Here is an 11,018-nt window from a genome sequence, read left to right as displayed (position 1 = left end):
AGGGGGAAAAAAAGTCATACTACTCGGCTCCAAGGCAAGCCACGTATTATTACCGTAATAGTAGGATCTAAGGAAAGAGCTTGGAGGCCTACTTCGCCCTTATAAGTTCGTCAAGTCCAAGCTACTGATGGTAAACAGCCCCTGAATAGGCCTGGTGCTCCTTATAAGAGAAATAAATAACCGTCGAAACCTCGAGCGTATCTACTGCATGCAGAGCGTTGCCTGTAATATGGCCCACGTATTTCCCACTGGTAGTCGGAAAAATGACATTTGAAAACGTCTTCATGTGTGATTTATCCTTGCTTATCTCCTTTTGGGAACGCTCGTGTTAAGGTATAATCCCGTCTTCGGCAAACCTTATCATGCCCTCAAGCCAGGTGCGTAGCTTAATGATAACCCTATGCTAGCCATGCTAGGAGATAATGATGTGATTAAAGTGACCTGGAATCTTCATGCGGCACTTCTCGCAGTCAGCTCGGTAGCCTATACTGAATGACTTCTTCATGCCGGGTTGGAGTGTCCAGTTATTGACGGTATGTTTGCTACGTGAATGGCCAAACTTGCCTCTTGGCGACGGTGTAGCTGGCGCCGAGGAGGGGGACGATGCAGTATCCGTATCCATCATACCGGCATCGTTGTCGACGACTTGAGGGATGGTCTGGATATTGGGATGGAGAGCCATGGCGTGAGGGTTTGTTGAATGAGGCATATGGGGTAAGTAAGGTCTCTGAGGCTGAGACGATGTAGAGTCCAGCACCATACCTGGGCTTACTGGTATATCTTCGCCGCCACTCTCACTAATAGGAGACGGGAGACGCCGGGTTTGGACCATGGACCATTCAATAGCACCACTTAGAGATCTTGGTACCGAAAACTCGTCATGTTTCGTAGGGAACGGCTGAGTGTGCGCAATATCACATTCGTTATCCGGCACCATAGCATTGCTCGACCGGTTTGTTGCATGCACTATCTGGTTTATCGGGCCCCAGCTCTGTCCTCGCACTTGCGCTGCAAAAGTACAATGTATAGGGGTAGGTAACCGTCCGGTAATACTAGCGTTGATGGAGTCCGCTTGGGACGGGCCCGGTTGGAAAGGTTCGGACGAGCAATCATCCATCATGTCCATGTCCCTATCGATGTCCATGAGCGGATTTGATTGTTGCCGATGTTGCGTATCTTCCGAGTCAGAATCCGTCGGTGTGATAGTGGAAGGGGGACTTGATGCTGCGGTTGTTGCGGCCGCCGGAAGGCCCGGTGGTCCTGGCCATCGTTTCTGTGTTGGAGAGGTGCGTAGAGGAAGAGACTGTAGACGTTTCTGTTCATAAAGGTTAGGTTAGTCGTGACTTGCTGAGCTGCGCGAACCAGATCATAGTGTCGCATGGGTTGCCATTGATAGTCGCGAGTAGGGTATAAATCATTATTGCTAATACTAACATTACGGTGCTCGGTAAAGCCGAGAGTCCCATTCATACCGTCCCCCACGTTGACCTGGATGCCGTTGTATTGCTCCTCATCTTCCCTCTGGCGTTTCCGCAGAACCTCCTGCCGGTGAGGGTCAAACATATTTATTATCGGAGATAGCTGTGTGGTGAAGATGCCGAAGAGAAATCGAAGACCGGAGCGTAAAGAAGATCGAACTATACTCGAAAGCTGTCGCCAATTAAAAGTAGGAAGGATGATAAGATCGATTTGTAAAAGAGGCCAAGAACTAGCAGGCCGCGGGACTGTGCCGGAGCGATTGAAATATTATATGTCAATTGTACGATATGCCGCAGTGCCAGGCTTTCGGCGGGGAGGGGGGGATGACGGAGGTGGGAATAGGAATGGGGAATCGAGACTGGAATCTTGGTTCGTGGCTGGCTCCAAACCGACGGTGCTCTTTCAGTCGTTGATCAACCGTTTACGAAGGAAGAATACCTAGTCAAATGGCTGGTAGTTTCTTCTCGAAACGAACCCCCAAATAGCCTCGACCTTACCAGTCAATAGCAGATTATACATATAAACAAAACGCATGAAGCACAAGCTCGAAAATCAAAAGAAAGGAGAAAAATGTTAAAAGGATGTAAGAAGGGCACCTGCAACAATTCGCCGGTGACGGTGACGGTGACGGTGACGGTGCCTACCTCAGCCCCAAGTTTCTGCCAGTTCCAAAAGCACCTGGCACCTGACGATTGTGGGGATTTACTTAGCTAGTGTACATAAGTCCAACGCTCTTGCTCTTGCAGGGGACATCCTTTGCAATGGATCATCGCATCAAGGACGCCAGCCTTGTGTATTCTTTGCGTTAGTCATCTACTTCGGTACATCATATGCATGTACCTCAGTTACGCCCGTACTCAGACATTCTGACATTGGGCAGGTACCCAACCGCATGCATAAAGCATGTACGTAATTCGCACAATCTATTATTATGCAAGACCCATAAATTATACATGTGGGTCTATATAGGTACATACATAACTTAGCATTCATAGATCAGGTACATAACACAAAAAACACAAGGAATGACATAACCAGAATTGCACTAACGTTTGAATTATTACCTATGTACAAGTGCACATGTGCCTTATCAACTAAAACTAATGCTCTCTGTTTCCCTCCTCTTTCTTTGTTAGTTATATCATCTTAATTCTACCTACATTATAAGTTCAACTATTCTCTCTATATTGTTCAATAATTTAAATAAACTATAAGGCCCTTGATGGACGTGGCGTAGATCCGTCCAGTCACTTCGTTTCGGATACCCCTAAATGTCTCTAACTGTCTGAGAACTCTCTGACTGGGCCGCCTGTCTTGGTAGGCGTCTAGCAAGGGCACGAGATAGAATTCCACCGGCGGTATTTTATGTTCCTACAACTAGAGAGGCATTATACGCTGATCTCGAACGGGTGGTTGCAGCGATGAGATACAAGGGATGTTTCACGATCGATGCCGCCGCAGCCAAACAGGTACTCACCAGCTGCCCCGCTTTGGCAACAGTCCGGGTATTGTCGTCTGAGTTTCGACATCGCGAGTGGTTCCGTTTAACTCCAATTCAGTGGTCCGAGCTATATCGAGTCCTCATTGTTTAAGAGTAGCTACCAGCCGGAAATATTTACACTCCAAGGAGGAAGGTTATACTAATGCCAGCCTAGAGTAGCAGGGTTATTGCAGTACTCTAGCGTTTTGATTAATCCATCCCAAAATATTATATTTTGCGTACTGTGAAAGTCAACAGGTGTAGGTGGCGGGATTGGCAAAGCGTGCCGGATAACAATATCCAGCAGCCTTTCGGCCTCATCCTTCTCACTCCGTCCAACTTGCTCCTGCGGGTTCCGATACTTCAATCTCATATTCGAGCTCGCATCGCCCTCTTCACTTAGGGCCCACTTCAGCCAAGCACGAATAATGAAGCAACACGGATAAAATAAAGCCACGAAACCTGTCAAAATCATGATATAAAACATCACGTAGGAGATGACCACTAAGACCCATTTGCTTAATAAAGAAAGGTACTCGTACGGCATATTATTACCTAGCGAAATTGGCTATTTCTAGTGATTATTATGTATAACCGGTCCGGTTTACTACGAACAATCCAGCGTCTTGAAGAAGTTAGCTTTATGGGCAAGCATATCATTTATATACCTAGGTATGTTTCGGTAAGTTGAATCTCTATATAGTTACAAAGCGATCGTACTCATACACAGCAACGTATAAGAACTCGCAAATACCTACTAGTTAATTCAATTAGTTAAAGAACATGTGCTTTACTCGGTAATTAATATTTTGCCTTCACATGATCTAGGGTCCTTAGTGTTATAGTTCGTCATCAGATATACATCCTATACAATGACTCCTAGCTAGTTAAGGCCGCCAGCTCACACAGCAGTAGCATTGCCCCCAAAAATATCTAGAGGGAATTGGTCGGCGATCGCCTGGTATCCAGCAACGTTGGGATGTAGATGATCGCCGCCATCGTACTGAGAGGCCAGGTTAGCGGCGTTGGAGGGGTTAGCCACGATCTTAGCAAAGTCAATCGAAGCATCAAAACTACCGTCTCCACCTCCTAGGATCCATTTATTCACCGTCTGTCTCGTTTGGTCCCTCGTTGGGTTGCTGTAGCTCTGTCCGTTTCCGCCGAAAGGTGTAATTGTTGCCCCAAAGACAGTCAAGCCGGCGGCCTTCGCATCCTTGGCAATTGTGGTAAAGGATGATGTTAGACTACTTCCGATACGTGATTGTGTTCCCGAGTCCGCAGATCCACCTCCGATGTCGTTGACACCTTCGAAAATGAGAGCGTATTTAACACCGGCAGTTGTGAGTAGATCGCGCTTGTAACGCTGCATGAGCGGCGGGCCAAGACCACCGGTAAGAACGGTATTACCGCCTGCTGCTTGGTTGCACACGGCGACATTGGTGATTCCTTCTTTCTGCATCCGAGCTAGAAGTAGGTCAGGCCAGCTGGGAGTATTTATTAGCGAGGTTTTTTAGCTGTAACGAAGACCCCAACTATACCGGTTGTTAGCATTATCAGTGCTTCCTCGCCCATCCGTGATACTGTCGCCGAGAATCACTAGAGCGGCGGTCGTCTTTGGGGCCCAGACTTCGACGGCAGTGAGAAAATACCAATGCGCCGTGCTCGCTCCCGTTACAGTCGAGGCGTTAATGTGATTACCCTGCTGCATCCAAGACGTTGTTCGACTGCCTGGGTGCCCAGTAATGCTACTTCCAGATTGGCCAGGTTGTGAATAGAGACTGATAGTAATCGTGGCCTGCGGGTCAACTTTGAAGTCCAAAGGGTCAGTATAGGCAACCTGACCCTTCGGGATTGTGACTGAACTGGATCCATTGAAAGTGAGACCCTTTAATGTTGCTGTATCGATTCCATCCACGCCCGCCTTGCCTCCTGTTGGAAGGGCTATAGAGGCTTCTGTGATGGGAAGGTCACTGCCACCGAAAGTATTGGAGATCTGGAAGCGAAGTCTTTCTGCACCTATAGATAGGTGAAGCGTCTGCCGAAGGGTGGCATCCTTAAACGCGGCCGAGCCCGACTAAACTCGCGGTTAGATGGTTAATGCGCGACTCGTTGAATAAGAAGAGTAGAACATACGAATGGGGATGGCGGCATGTTATTAGGTTCCACGAGCTGCGGCATTGAGGTCCATGTTGCTACCCAATGAGAATCTTCATCCTGTCGGGCGACATTATAAGTAGGGCGTGCACTAATACATATCGCCCACCACAGTAGCCAAGTGGTTAGTATTGAGAATCTGAGGCTGAGGCTTCTCAGCATACTTGATGATGGTGCGGATTTCATTTTAGCGACAAATAATGAGACGAGCGCCAAGGCATAAGAGAGATCTCTATTGTCTCCATGGCGGCAGCTTTGATACTTATTACCACAAGGACAAAATGTTACCGAGGTTTAAAGCGACGGATAATAGACTTCCGCCGTTATTTTGCCTTGTTTTACCTTGTTTTGCCATGTTGCTATATTGCTATTTAGCCGTAGGGCTGGTTCCTGAACACTTAATCCAAGACAGTCCAGTTTATTATTTTGAAATATATGGCGGATTAGAAGGGAAAGAAGGCTGAAGTCAGTAGAAAGTCTAAAGGAGTGTAATGTCACGAAATAAAAAAGTATATAATACGATGAAATAATCATTTTAGTATACGATGTGATAATAAGATATGATATGCAGATGGGAATAGCTTTGTCGATTTGTTTGATTTTATAAGAGGTAGAAGATACAGCATCTCAATCGAGTCCCCATAATCCAATGACATCAGCATAGGCTATAAGTGAACATCGGAGGATATGCTAGCAAGAGAAGATTACGAACTCTCATGTTGAGTTCTATTCTTATGTACTTGAATGTTCGTATGTGAACATGAGCAGCCAGTAGTATGCCAGCAGGACTCCACGAGGGCGGTGTGATAAGAGTTTCGTAACCAATAACCAATTGGTGCGGCATCAATGCGTCCATCTTACGATTTCGAAGGGGACGAAGAACGGCGCCGCGAGGGGACCATAAAAGAAAAAAAAAAAGATTTCGGAATGAGAATGGAATTATGGAGTTAGTACATGCAAAAAGTACTACGTACGTAATACCCAATTGGGGATAAGTGATAAGTAATAGGGTAGTATGTAGTACCCCTCCATTCGTAAAACACCCCACCTTCACCTTACGAACATTGGGATATTGAATATTATTGCAACTACCTACCTACGTAGGTTAGCAGGTTAGGTAGGTAGCTTAGTACTTTGGACCTACCTTACACATGTGTTGTACTAACCTATTGGTCAAAATTTTATTATTGGGTTAAACACTTTTCCCGTTGTACCTTAGGTAGGTACCTAAGGTACGTTAGGTAGTTTGTTAGTAGCTTCGACTTATTATTCTTTGCTTTGCATACATGGTGCCGACGTCTTCATAATCAACTTCAACTTACCTACCTATTTTTACACCAGGTTACCAAGAAAGTTGACCAATTTGACCATCTTATTTTAATACTTACCAGGCTTTCCACTGAAGGGACTTTGGGAATTGAGACCTAGGAGACCGGAATAAGGAATTGAGAAAGATTTGCATTTCTCTTATTATCAAATTTTCTCCGTCTTTTTTCAAAGAGTCTGACTCACCTTAAATCGACGGCTCTTATATCGCACACCACGCATCTATCCGCTGCTCGGATTGTCCGTAGCAAACAGTTCTTGTTGCGTCCCTCGATCCTTGGGTGCTTACTTATTTACCATCCCACCAATTGAGTCTTCTTACGCTCCCCCAAGTACTCTGCTCACCCATCCATTACGATGCCAGGTGTCGATATGGCGCCCCTTGTGGCCGACGACATGAGAGGTATGTTAGACAATAAGCAAACACCAATCTTCATTTTACCAGATTTGTGTCATTGCGCCCCGTCCCGTTTCCCCTCGTCGCTCTTATATTCAGATCTCGAGTGCCTCATTCGCGTACAACTCGAGAGCACCCGTCCCCCCTTTATTGAGTCATACGTACTCGAAGATTGCTTGTGTCACAGACGAGGAAAAGAAACAGGATGCTGATTTACTTGGAAACTGCAGTCCTAGGACAGGACCCTCTCATCCCGCCGGCATTGCTCATCTCTGAGATCCCCATGACTGATGCTTCGTTGCAGACGGTCGTTAAGGGTCGAAGAGATGCAGTTTCTATCATCATGGGCCGCAATGACCGCCTCTTGGTTGTTGTTGGACCCTGCTCTATTCACGACCCGGCCATGGCGCATGACTATGCTCAGCGTCTTAAGAAGCTTTCCGAGAAGCTGTCAGACGATTTATGCATCATCATGCGTGCCTACCTCGAAAAGCCGCGGACTACCGTAGGCTGGAAGGGTCTTATTAATGATCCCGATATCGACAACAGCTTCAAGATCAACAAGGGTCTTCGTATATCACGACAGATGTTCAGCGATCTAACCAACGCAGGTGTACCGATTGCCAGCGAGATGCTGGATACCATCTCGCCCCAGTTCTTGGCCGACTTCATCTCCGTTGGTGCCATTGGTGCCCGTACCACCGAGTCACAGCTACACCGTGAGCTAGCTTCTGGTCTCTCATTCCCCATTGGCTTCAAAAACGGCACCGACGGCAACTTAAACGTTGCTATCGACGCTATTGGAGCGGCGGCTTCTAAGCATCATTTCATGGGTGTCACCAAGCAGGGCCTGGCAGCCATCACACGAACCAAGGGGAACGAGCACGGGTTTGTGATTCTTAGGGGTGGTAGCAAGGGTACCAACTATGACAAGGAGAGCATCCAAAATGCTAAAGAAACGTTGATCAAGAAGGGACAGAAATTGGCTATTATGGTCGACTGCTCGCACGGTGAGTTGCATTTGTACCACGAGGCCCCTGGTGCTAAGCTAACAGTTGAATAGGAAACTCGAATAAGGATCACCGAAATCAGCCCAAGGTTGCCAAGGTCATCGGTGACCAATTGAGAGAAGGTGAAAAGGCCATCATTGGTGTCATGATCGAGTCCAATATCAATGAAGGAAACCAGAAAGTCCCAGCCGAGGGACCGTCAGGACTAAAGAAGGGTGTAAGCATCACCGACGCTTGCATCGATTGGGATAGCACAGTCGAAGTCCTTGAAGATCTCGCAGCTGCAGTCCGGGCTCGGAGAGAGAAGAACGGCGCGCCGAATGCCAACGGCAGCGAACAAGAGCCTAAGACTACTCTCATCGAAGAGGAATAAGCCCCCGGATGGGAGCACACGATCTATGAACATGATTGATTTCGGGCGCATCAAAAGGTGGCATTCAGCTTCAAGTAAAATTAGTTGTGGGCAAAAGAAGCGGCCCCAACCTATGTGTGAGGATTGGTGGCTATCGTGGAGGTAGATATGCGGAAAATTAACTCAACGATCTAGGAACTTGATTGGGGAAACACAAAAAAAAAAGGCTAGACGTTAGTATAATTTATAGATGATCCTAAAATTAAACAAATGGGTTTGGCTTCTCCTCACTCTTCAGATCACACTTTGCTCGCAGTATATCTAGCATTGACTTCAATGTATACACCGATGTACCTGGATATGAGAACCGTCCTATTTCTCGGCATGACTTCTCTGGAGCGTCCCTAAACGCCGTTTGCGGCATCAAAGCCTCGATATTTTAGACCAAAATTCATCCATGGGTATTAACCATGCTCTTGCTTTTCATCTATTTAGCCCTTGCGTATCGTCATTGCCAACAGGCATATATGCACCCCTATCTTGGGCGGATCCTCGCACACCTCTACTCCCTATGCCAGAGCCTCCTAATCCTAGAGCGGCAGCTTTCTTCCCTTCGCGGAACTCAACAACTCTTTTAGCAGCAGCCCAACCCAGCAGGCTAATGGTACCTAGTATGAAACCCCAAACGATAATCTGGTCCTTGCGGCTATCGCGCTGGAAGCAGGTGGTGGTTACGTCGGTCTCCTCGGCGTCCTTACAGATAGGGAGGTGTTGCGAAAGGCAGAAAGCTCGGGTGCATTGGGTACAGGAAGCTGATGCGGCGCGCTCTTGGAGCTGCGGTGACGCCGGGTGTTCGGGTTTGCCGAAGGATGAATCGCCTTGTGGACCGAGTTGTATCAAGGTGCTGTTCTTAAAACAGGTGCATTTACAGAATGTGGGCGCGGCTGTGGTTAAGACATACAAATCAGCATGGCTAATAGGGTAAGGTATGAACATGTGTATATCAAGCTAGGCTAGCTTACAGGAGGCGGCGACATAGGAGACGAAGATCCCTATGAAAAGGATTAAGAAATGAAGTCGCATCGTGTCGCAATCATTGACTGGACATGTATATCTAATGTCGCAGCTAATGGATTTGCTTATATATAGCCTATTCGAATATACTAATTAAATATCTGCACCGGAATCACGAATACCTTGAACTAGGTAATAAGTTGAGTTGCGATTTGATGCAAGCGACAAATACCAAGATGGAAGCACATGCTTGCGCCGATAAGGTGGTTACATAGGTACCAGATAAGTACCTACCTAAGGTGCGGATTACGTACATTGATGCAAAATGGAAGTTGCCAGGGTATGCAATGTACCTGTGGCTTGAGTCTCCACCAAGCCCCACGAAATTGTACATTGGTACTTGGGAATTTTGCAGCTAAGCATCGCGGACCGAAAAAAGTTCACGGCTTCTGTTAAACATTTGAAGTCCACCTGCGAATTAGATATCCCCTGAGCCGGGAAATCTCACCACAGCTTCGCCAATTAGCCACAATGCGACGGATACCGCGGTTAAGACGGCCCTCCGGCCTATCTACCTCGGCGCCATGCTCTTCAATCACTCCTCTAGTTGGCCAATGTGCGCCGGTATCCCAGACTATCTCGACCTCGTGCCGCAGGCCCATATCGACGACCTTCCAAAGTCCTTTATCACTCCGGTTCTACTCGACCGATAAGCAACCGAGCACACAGAGCCAGAGCTCTTCCCCTTCCCTTGGAACCGAACAAGCGCAAAAAGAAGAGCTTCAGGAGTTAACTGAAGAGGATACAGAAGAAGCGGAGCATGTTCCGCCGCAGTGGCAGGCATATATTCCTCCACCTCGGCGTAGCTATGCCGAACGGTTTGACGACGTCTCAGATTCAAGCTACGTACCTGCTTTGACGGCGGACGGCTTGGAGACGGTCGGCGGATTGAATAACTGGTGGGACCAACCGGAACATTGGACCTCTGATTTCGTCGGCTTCAAGCCGCTGAATCCTGTTCTTGACCCCGCCGTTCTTGAGACTTCGGTACGGCGAGCCGTCGTGGAGGCGTTTGCGCTGAAACAGGCGGGGCGAGAAGACGAGCTGACAAAAGCTTGGCCGATAGCGGGGGAGGATGAATTACATCGCCTCTTGAGCGTGGAAATCAACGTAGCAAAAGACGGCGCTGTGTCTCTGACTGGGGATGTGTCTGCAGTAGTAAGCTCGCTAGTTCAAAGGGGCGAGCCTCCTGTGATGAATGAATCCGCTGAGGAAAACACAAGTGTGCCGGTGCTCTCAGCAGAAGAGGCCCAGAAGTATAAGGACGCTTGGAGTCATGGATGGAAGGCCGTGCCTCTGTCAGACCCCCGAATCAAGTTCGCTGTAAGTTCTACCATGCTGGAGTTGATATGCTCTCCCCGTCGAAATGAAATATTTCGGGATAATATGAGACTAACACGGTGGGATCCTAGATTACAAAGCGAATATTCCAGCTCACCGGGCAACTGGTCCGCGACCACCAGCTATCCAGTATCGCAGACGTCCGATCATTACTACAAGCGGTGCAGAAACCGCCCAAGCTCAAGACCCTTACCCAGGAAATCCAAGAGCGCCGGCAAGACCTCGTGCAGCTGCCAAACGTGTCCTTCGCGACGAAGCGCATTACGCGCGGCGACAGGGAGAAGGCGGTTGGCCGATTTAAGCTCATAGAAGAGGAGCTGAAGAAGAGAGATCTGCCTCTTGTGGGCCATGGCTTTGCTCGGAAGAACAGGGAGCTCTCGCGGCTTAAGGGTGGAGTCTAGTATC

General features: G+C 47.8%; 5 protein-coding genes across 5 annotated transcripts; 2 read left to right on the top strand and 3 right to left on the bottom strand.

The window, feature by feature from the left end:
- Positions 1 to 235: 235 nt before the first annotated feature.
- F5Y00DRAFT_208687 (uncharacterized protein) lies at positions 236 to 1,771 on the bottom strand. The gene is made up of 2 exons (XM_048005476.1): positions 1,435 to 1,771; positions 236 to 1,315 (listed from the first exon to the last, which is right to left on the bottom strand). The coding sequence occupies exons 1-2, from the start codon at positions 1,561 to 1,563 to the stop codon at positions 413 to 415; spliced, it is 1,032 nt and encodes a 343-aa protein (XP_047860171.1). The 5' UTR covers positions 1,564 to 1,771; the 3' UTR covers positions 236 to 412.
- Positions 1,772 to 3,710: 1,939 nt separating this feature from the next.
- Positions 3,711 to 5,999, bottom strand: F5Y00DRAFT_249203 (SGNH hydrolase). Its single transcript, XM_048009562.1, has 3 exons — positions 5,093 to 5,999; positions 4,498 to 5,033; positions 3,711 to 4,443 (listed from the first exon to the last, which is right to left on the bottom strand). Exons 1-3 carry the CDS (start codon positions 5,297 to 5,299, stop codon positions 3,861 to 3,863), a joined length of 1,326 nt encoding a protein of 441 aa, XP_047860170.1. The 5' UTR covers positions 5,300 to 5,999; the 3' UTR covers positions 3,711 to 3,860.
- Positions 6,000 to 6,233: 234 nt separating this feature from the next.
- F5Y00DRAFT_249201 (3-deoxy-7-phosphoheptulonate synthase) lies at positions 6,234 to 8,501 on the top strand. Its single transcript, XM_048009561.1, has 3 exons — positions 6,234 to 6,842; positions 7,067 to 7,846; positions 7,900 to 8,501. Exons 1-3 carry the CDS (start codon positions 6,797 to 6,799, stop codon positions 8,217 to 8,219), a joined length of 1,146 nt encoding a protein of 381 aa, XP_047860169.1. The 5' UTR covers positions 6,234 to 6,796; the 3' UTR covers positions 8,220 to 8,501.
- Positions 8,502 to 9,423, bottom strand: F5Y00DRAFT_249199 (uncharacterized protein). The gene is made up of 2 exons (XM_048009560.1): positions 9,221 to 9,423; positions 8,502 to 9,142 (listed from the first exon to the last, which is right to left on the bottom strand). The coding sequence occupies exons 1-2, from the start codon at positions 9,279 to 9,281 to the stop codon at positions 8,682 to 8,684; spliced, it is 522 nt and encodes a 173-aa protein (XP_047860168.1). The 5' UTR covers positions 9,282 to 9,423; the 3' UTR covers positions 8,502 to 8,681.
- Positions 9,424 to 9,743: 320 nt separating this feature from the next.
- Positions 9,744 to 11,014, top strand: F5Y00DRAFT_266773 (ribosomal subunit 39S-domain-containing protein; the record flags this gene model as incomplete). The annotated part of the gene is made up of 2 exons (XM_048011980.1): positions 9,744 to 10,595; positions 10,685 to 11,014. 2 exons carry the CDS (start codon positions 9,744 to 9,746, stop codon positions 11,012 to 11,014), a joined length of 1,182 nt encoding a protein of 393 aa, XP_047860167.1.
- Positions 11,015 to 11,018: the final 4 nt, after the last annotated feature.

The sequence above is a fragment of the Daldinia vernicosa genome, assembly GCF_022497035.1.
Source record: "Daldinia vernicosa strain CBS 139.73 unplaced genomic scaffold F5Y00scaffold_80, whole genome shotgun sequence".
In the NCBI taxonomy this organism is placed as follows: Eukaryota; Fungi; Ascomycota; class Sordariomycetes; order Xylariales; family Hypoxylaceae; genus Daldinia; species Daldinia vernicosa.
This window is presented reverse-complemented; position numbering and strand designations above follow the sequence as displayed.

What these genes read in the sequence shown, in the direction of transcription:
- F5Y00DRAFT_208687 (XM_048005476.1), bottom strand. Translation starts at nt 1,563, where the DNA reads ATGTTTGACCCTCACCGGCAGGAGGTTCTGCGGAAACGCCAGAGGGAA. An exon ending in GCTTTACCGAGCACCGTAAT is followed by an intron (nt 1,316 to 1,434) that starts GTTAGTATTAGC and finishes CTTTATGAACAG; the next exon opens with AAACGTCTACAGTCTCTTCC.
- F5Y00DRAFT_249199 (XM_048009560.1), bottom strand. Translation starts at nt 9,281, where the DNA reads ATGCGACTTCATTTCTTAATCCTTTTCATAGGGATCTTCGTCTCCTAT. An exon ending in CTCCTATGTCGCCGCCTCCT is followed by an intron (nt 9,143 to 9,220) that starts GTAAGCTAGCCT and finishes TCTTAACCACAG; the next exon opens with CCGCGCCCACATTCTGTAAA.
- F5Y00DRAFT_249203 (XM_048009562.1), bottom strand. Translation starts at nt 5,299, where the DNA reads ATGAAATCCGCACCATCATCAAGTATGCTGAGAAGCCTCAGCCTCAGA. An exon ending in ACATGCCGCCATCCCCATTC is followed by an intron (nt 5,034 to 5,092) that starts GTATGTTCTACT and finishes CCGCGAGTTTAG; the next exon opens with TCGGGCTCGGCCGCGTTTAA. An exon ending in ACTGATAATGCTAACAACCG is followed by an intron (nt 4,444 to 4,497) that starts GTATAGTTGGGG and finishes AAATACTCCCAG; the next exon opens with CTGGCCTGACCTACTTCTAG.
- F5Y00DRAFT_249201 (XM_048009561.1), top strand. Translation starts at nt 6,797, where the DNA reads ATGCCAGGTGTCGATATGGCGCCCCTTGTGGCCGACGACATGAGAG. An exon ending in TGTGGCCGACGACATGAGAG is followed by an intron (nt 6,843 to 7,066) that starts GTATGTTAGACA and finishes TGGAAACTGCAG; the next exon opens with TCCTAGGACAGGACCCTCTC. An exon ending in TATGGTCGACTGCTCGCACG is followed by an intron (nt 7,847 to 7,899) that starts GTGAGTTGCATT and finishes ACAGTTGAATAG; the next exon opens with GAAACTCGAATAAGGATCAC.